Raw genomic sequence first — 7,749 nt, 5'->3', positions numbered from 1 at the left:
TTGATGTTCTGAGCTCTTGTCACGATCATGAGTTGGCCGGTCACTTTGGGATACAAAAAACCTCGGAACTTTTGCAACGCACCTTTTGGTGGCCTCAACTTCTGAAGGATTGCAAGGACTATGTGGAGTCATGCACCACGTGCATTCGCAACAAGGGAAGCAAGCTTAGAGCCTGGGGACTCCTTAAACCGTTATCAGTGCCAGAGAGACCATGGAGAATGATCTCCATGGATTTCATTGTGGAACTTCCCCCATCAGAAGGCTTCACCACTATCTTTGTGGTCGTGGACAGGCTCTCAAAGATGGCACACTTTGTCCCTTTGAAAGGCACACCCTCTGCCCCGGAAACAGCCAAAGTTTTCATCAGGGAAATTGTTAGGCTTCACGGCGTCCCAGCGGACATCGTGTCCGATCGGGGGGTGCAGTTCACTTCCAGGTTCTGGAGGGCACTCTGCAGTAGTCTCAAAATCGGTCTCTCCTTTTCATCAGCATACCACCCACAGTCAAATGGGCAGACGGAGAGAACAAATCAAACTCTTGAGCAGTATCTCCGCTGCTTCTCCTCTTTCTCTCAAGAAGATTGGGTGTCCCTGCTGCCCTTAGCGGAATTCGCTTACAATAATTCTATTCACTCCGCCACCAAACAGTCACCCTTTTATGCCAACTACGGGTTTCATCCTTTGTTCCTGTCTAATTCTATTCCGGAGAGTACGGTACCCGCTGTCCAGGACACTTTAAACTTTTTTAACACAAATAACAGGATCCTGCAGGAGACAATGACTAAGACACAGGAACGCAATAAAGAGATCTTTGACAAGGGAAGAAGAGGAGAACTCAATCTGGAACCTGGAACCAAAGTTTATTTGTCCACTCTGAATCTAAGACTTGCATGTCCCACGAAGAAGCTAGGCCCTAAATTTGTGGGCCCCTTCTCTGTTAAAAGAAAGATAAATGAGGTAGCCTACGAACTTGATTTACCAGAAACCTTTTGAATTCATCCAGTCTTCCATGTTGCTTTGCTCAAGCCGGATGTTCCCAACCCCTTTCCTGAACGAGATACTGGTCCCCCAGAACCGGTATTAGTCAATGGGGAAGAAGAATTTGAGGTAGAATCCATCCTTGATTGCAGGAGGAGACGCAACCAAATTCAGTTCCTCGTTAAGTGGAAGGGGTATGGGCCCGAGGAGAATTCATGGGAACCAGAGGACAACATACATGCTGAGAGACTAATTCAATCATTTAAGGACTCGCATCCACTGGAGATGTCTCGATTGGGCATCCGGAGGCTGCCCATTGGAGGGGGGCAATGTCATGAAATACCTCAGCCACCAGATGGCGCTAGCGGCGCATCGGCGCGCGCGGGGCACGCGCAATCGCGGCAACGGCGCACGGGCACGCGCGTTCGCGGTACTACGGCGCGCACGCGCACCGGCGGCAACGGCGCACGGGCACGTGCAAACGGCAATTCGGCGCCAAAACAAGGTACTTAAGGCGTCCTGAGAGTCTGGCCTCTTGCTGTCCGGTCTGAAGTGTTTCCTGAACCTGCCAGTACCTGTTACCCCTGCTTGAATCCTGATCCTGATACCCGGCTTGTTCCTGTTGATCCTGTCTTCCGCCTGCCCTGACCTTTTGGCTTGCTCCGACCATCCCTCTGCCTCATCCCTGGTACTCTGCCGCCCGCCTGTTACTGACCCGGCTTGACGACCCCTCTACCATCCTGACCTTCCTGTGCCTGATCGGCTGGTCCAGCTTCTCTCCGGCTTCTGGGACTTGCACTGTCTTCTGGGACTTGTTGCTGCTTGATCTTCCAGACCTCTTCCCACCGGTCTGCTACTTGCCAGGCTGCACCTGCCTTCCAGAGACTCCATCAGATCCTGCAGAAGCAACCACCAGCCCCTGCATCAGCGTCTCTCCAGGCGCTTGTGCGACTCTGTATTTCCGTTCCCCCTGTCTACTCTACCAGGGGTCCCGGAATCAGAGGAGTAACGGCTGCCACTTCCTGCACGTCGGGCTCACCCTCTGAGGTACGTGACACGACGTATTGCGGCGAGTGGGTAATGTGAAACCTTCCTAATTTAGTCTGACTCTTTTGTTGCACTGCACAACTGCTATAGCAAGAATTTAGAGACACGACCATAATGGAGACTGTTTGTACAATGACTTTAGTTGGGCCTTAATGGAATAAAGACAGAAGGCAAAAGGTTAGCAAAAATGCAAACAGCCCATATCAAAAAATGTTTGGTAATAGTTTGGCCTCATTATGATAGAAAAAAAGACCATGGGCCTGCAAGTAGAAAATACACATGTACTAGCCCAACCAATGCCACTGGTCTTCACTCCCTTCAAGAGCTACAGAGCCCAACAAAAATCCTCTTTATCTGACACCCTTCTGGAATTGTTGGATTTACAGTTGTCTGCAGAGTGCTTTAGTTCCTTCTACCAGGCCTCAGTGGAGTAGGACCAGGCATTTGACACATCCACAAGTGTGTCGGGTGAACCAGAGTTTTCTGCAGTAAGGTGGATTTTTAATTGTTAGGCCTCGTACACACGACCGAGGAACTCGTTGTGAATGAAACATCGTTTTCCTCGACGAGTTCCTTGTTAGGCTTGTCGAGAAACTTGACAAGCTTTCTTTGCGTACACACTGTCAAGACCAAATCTCGTTGTTCTCAAACGCGGTGACGTACAACACGTACAATGGCAGGGGAAGTTCAATTCCACTGGCACAACCCTTGGGGCTGCTTTTGCTAATCTCATGTTACTGCGTGTTAAGTAAAAGTTTGGTAGGAGATGATTTGCACTTTTCAGTCTGTTACAGCGTGAAAAATGTGCTATCTCCATTACAAACGCTACTTTTACCGAAGGTGCGCTCCCATCTCATACTTTATTCTAGCATGCGCGGGTTTCTAAGCATACACACGAATGTGTTTCTCGTAGAAAACCAGCCCAACGAGGAACACGACGAGAAAATTGAGACTCCCGTCCAGGAAAAAGAGAAATGTTTTTTCTCGTCGAGTTCCTCGACAGTTTTCTCGATGAAAAATATACACACAAAGGTTTCCTCAGATAAAAAAGCTCTGTCACCAAGTTTCTTGATGGATTCTGTCGAGGAAAACAGTTGTGTGTACGAGGCCTGAGTATGAGATTGTAAAGCATATTTTATGGAAAAAATATACCGTATTTGCCGGCGTATAAGGCGACCCCCTACTTTTCAGTTTAAAACTTTGGTTTTGACCTATAGTCAACGTATAAGACGACCCCCTTACCGTATGTTCAGAAACTAAGAGGCCGCCAGATGCCAGGTGGATATCAGCCCGCCGGGTGCTCTGTAAAGCTGTATGTATTCAGTATATGCGCCGTTCAGCCAATCCCGGCAGGCAATGCACTCTGTTGATGACTAAAGAGCTTGCTAAGCCTGCTTGGATTGGAGTAACAACCTCTGCCAATCCGAGTAGCCTGCTTGGATTGGCAGAGGTTGTTACTCCAACCCGAGCAGGCTTAGCAGGCTCTGTAGTTATCAACAGAGTGCATTGCCCTCTGGGACAGGCTGAACGGCGCGTATACTGAATACATACAGCTTTACAGAGCACCCGTCGGGCTGATATCCATCGGCAGCTGCTTTACCCAATGTATAAGATGACCCCCTGTTTTTGGCTCTGTAATTCCGGTGTAAAAAGTCGTCTTATACGCCATAAAATACGGTATTTCACATTAAATAAATTCAAAAAGTAACAATTATATTTTCATTTTTTGGTCATGCAGGGAAAATGGAGGAATGCTCTAACAGTACTGGAAACATGTTCTTCATTTCAGCAATTTCTGTCTCTGAAACTGGACAATATCTTCTTCTCACTGCAGTTCTATTGGTGTATCTGATGACTGTACTTGGAAACGTAATCATTGCTCTACTGGTGTGTCTGGTTTCCCACCTTCATACCCCAATGTATTTCTTCTTGAGTAATCTTGCTATTAGCGATATTATATTCGTTTCAGCCACTCTTCCAAAACTTCTCTCCATACTCCTAACACATGACCACCGAATGTCTTTCTCTGCCTGTGTGACTCAGGTGTACTTCTTCTCATTGTCAGGTTCTTGTGATATATTTCTACTCACCTCCATGTCCTTTGATCGTTATGTAGCAATCTGCAAACCATTTCAATATTCCTTACTCATGAGTAAAGATACATACATTTCATTGGCTCTGTCTACTTGGCTTATATCTGTTACTAATGCAACAATCAATGCGTTATCTGCATCTCTCTTATCCTTCTGTCTCACACAAAATGTTGACCATTTCTTTTGTGATCAGAAAGCACTGTATGCAATAACCTCTAGTGATGTTAAAGGCAGATACATACTTATGTTATGTCAGGATGTAGTGTTGGCATCTTTTCCTTTTTTGCTCATTATGACCTCCTACATGTTCATCATCTCCACCATACTGAAAATTCGTTCCTCAGAGGGACGATTGAAAGCTTATTCCAGTTGCACCTCCCACCTCACCACAGTAATATTATTCTATGGTCCAGTCATTATATTGTACGGCAAACCAGAATCTGAAGGTTCTAAGGAACTGGACAAGCTGTTGACCTTGCTTTATATGGCGGTGGTTCCAATGCTCAACCCATTTGTATACACTTTGAGGAACAAAGATATTTTGAATGCCATAAGGAATATGAAACGGAAGTGGAACCTGATTTTCATTAAATAATTTTTCAGCAGATGCTGTCCTTTTTTTATTAGAGCCATGTGCACTCAGGGCCAGAATATTTTAACATGAGTTTGGCACAGTGTTGGAAACCCTCTTCTGGGATTTTGTTCCACCCAGTCTTGATAGCATCACGTCACTTCTGCAGCTCTGTCGGCCATATACTTTTGCCATTTCCACAGTCCAAAATATTCAGATTACGACATTTGTATGTGAGAGCCGACACTGAATTTAAACAGACCAGGACATGTTTTTTTAACAGTTTAGTTGTCCAGATTTCCTGACCCTGTGTAATTTTGGTCTCAATGTCCTTTTCTTGACAGGCACATGTGGAGCCCAGTGTGTCCTTTTGCTGCTGTAGCTCGATCTTTTCAAGTTTCCATGTGCTGTGGTAAAGAATGGTTATTTGGGGCGGCTGTGCCCTTGAAACAAGTCTGGTTATACTTTTTTGTAGGGATGAGCTTCGAGTTCGAGTCGAACATTGCCTGTTTGCCGAACAGCGAACAATTTGGGGTGTTCGTGGCAAATTCGAAAAACTGCAGAACACCCTGGAAAAGTCTATGGGAGAAATCTAAAGTGCTAATTTTAAAGGCTTATATGCAAGTTATTGTCATAAAAAGTGTTTGGGGACCCGGGTCTTGCCCCAGGGGACATGTATCAATGCAAAAAAAGTTTAAAAAAACAGCAATTTTTTCGGAAGCAGTGATTTTAATAATGCTTAAAGTGAAACAATAAAAGTGAAATATTCCTTTAAATTTCGTACCTGGGGGGGTGTATAGTATGCCTGTAAAAGCAGCGCTTGTTTCCCATGCTTAGAACTGTCCCTGCACACAGTGTCATTTCTGAAGGATAAAAAGTCATTTAAAATCAATGCTCCCGAAAAAAAACTGCCGTTTTTAAAACTTTTTTTTGCATTGATACATGTCCCCAGCTAACTACCTTGTGCTTTATAAAAAGGTGACAGAGTTTTCAATGACATGTAAAGTATATAACCTGTCATGGTTTGGCATAGCAGCTATAAATCTACGCCCCATCTCCTTTCTCCCCTTTTTATCCAAACTCCTTGAACGTCTGGTGTACAACCGACTGAGCGACCACCTTGCTGATAATAGCATTCTTGATCCCCTTCAGTCTGGATTTCATCCCCAACACTCCACAGAAACTGCTCTCCTAAAACTAACAAACGATCTACTAATGGCCAAAACCAATGCAAACTACTCTGTACTCCTACTCTTGGACCTCTCTGTTGCTTTTGAAATGACCACCCCTTCCTCCTCAAAAAACGACATGCCCTTGGTCTTCGTGACTGTACTCTTCGCTGGTTCTCCTCCTACTTATCCAACCGCACCTTTAGCATTACTTAAAATTCTACTGCCTACTCTCATCTTCCCTTCTTTGTTGGGGTCCCCCAAGGTTCTGTTCTTGGACCTTTCCTATTTTCAATCTACACCTCCTCCCTGGGTCAGCTGATAGCCTCCCATGACTTCCAATACCACCTTTACGCTACCCAAATCTATTTCTCTACCCCTCAGCTCACTACCTCCGTCTCCTCATGTTTCACTAATTTACTAACAGATATATCAGTCTGGATGTCACACCACTTCCTCAAACTCAATCTATCCAAAACCAAACTTATAATTGTTCCTCCCCATGTGCCTCTTCCCATGATCTCTCTGTCAAAATTCATGGCACAACTATAAGACTATTCTCGGTTGCCAAGGTTCTAGGTGTAGTCCTGTACTCTGAACTCTCCTTTAAGCCCCATGTCCAATCACTGTCCAAATCTTGCCGCCTCAACCTTCGCAACATCTCCAAAATACGCCCCTTTCTAACCAATGACACAATAAAGCTCTTAATTCACTCCCTGGTCATCTCTCACCTTGACTACTGTACCTCCCTCCTCATTGGCTTACCTCTACATAGGTTATCCCCCGCCTTCAGTCCATCATGAATGCTACTGCCAGACTCATCCACCTTACCAATTGCTCTGTCTCTGCTACTCCCCTCTATCAATCCCTTCACTGCCTTCTGCTCACTCAACACTAGTGTTGCTCACGAATATTCGCATTGCGAATATTCGTTACGAATATGGCATATTCGAATATTCACGAATAACTCGAATTTCGCGGCCAAAATTCGCTATTCCGAATATTCGTATTTTTTCAAATTTATTTTTAAAACAGATCACATCCTATCGACGTCTAAAAGCATTGCTGGTATGATTAGAGACCCTGGGCCGAGTAGCTAAGCTGAGGCGATCCTTTTATGTTGCCGAATATTCGCAATCGCGAATATTCGATTTCCGAATATTCGCGAATACTTTCTCCGCCCTTCTTTTGCATCAGAGCCAATCAGAGTTCTCCTACCACAGTTGTCAAAATTTCGGAATCAATTTCGCATTCGCATTAGCGAAATTTCGATAAAATATCACGAATATTCGCGAATACTTTCTCCGCCCTTCTTTTGCATCAGAGCCAATCAGAGTTCTCCTACCACAGTTGTCAAAATTTCGGAATCAATTTCGCATTCGCATTAGCGAAATTTCGATAAAATATCACGAATATTCACGAATACTTTCTCCGCCCTTCTTTTGCATCAGAGCCAATCAGAGTTCTCGTACCACAGTTGTCAAAATTTCGGAATCAATTTCGCATTCGCATTAGTGAAATTTCGATAAAATATCACGAATATTCGCGAATATTTTCTCCGCCCTTCTTTTGCATCAGAGCCAATCAGAGTTCTCCTACCACAGTTGTCAAAATTTCGCAATCAATTTCGCATTCGCATTAGCGAAATTTCGCCAAATTTTTTTTTGATAAAATATCACGAATATTCGATTTTAGCGAATATTTCACGAATATTCGGCTATATATTCGTGATATATCGCGAAATCGAATATGGTGTATTCCGCTCAACACTACTCAACACATGTTATTCAAAATACTAACATCTTCTTACAAAGCCATCTTAGCCCCCAGTTACATCACTAGCCTAGTCTCTAAATACCAACCTATTCATTCTCTTCGTTCTTCTCAAGACC

General features: G+C 44.5%; 1 protein-coding gene across 1 annotated transcript; it reads left to right on the top strand.

The window, feature by feature from the left end:
• The first annotated feature begins 3,767 nt into the window (after positions 1-3,767).
• Positions 3,768-4,712, top strand: LOC120910367 (olfactory receptor 50-like). Its single transcript, XM_040322127.1, has one exon. It carries the CDS (start codon positions 3,768-3,770, stop codon positions 4,710-4,712), a length of 945 nt encoding a protein of 314 aa, XP_040178061.1.
• The last annotated feature ends 3,037 nt before the right edge of the window (positions 4,713-7,749 follow it).

Source organism: Rana temporaria, chromosome 8, assembly GCF_905171775.1.
Source record: "Rana temporaria chromosome 8, aRanTem1.1, whole genome shotgun sequence".
Classification (NCBI taxonomy): domain Eukaryota; kingdom Metazoa; phylum Chordata; class Amphibia; order Anura; family Ranidae; genus Rana; species Rana temporaria.
Note: the sequence above shows the minus strand (reverse complement) of the source record. Positions and strands in the feature narration are given on the sequence as shown.

Coding starts and splice junctions, on each gene's coding strand:
- LOC120910367 (XM_040322127.1), top strand. CDS start 3,768: ATGGAGGAATGCTCTAACAGTACTGGAAACATGTTCTTCATTTCAGCA.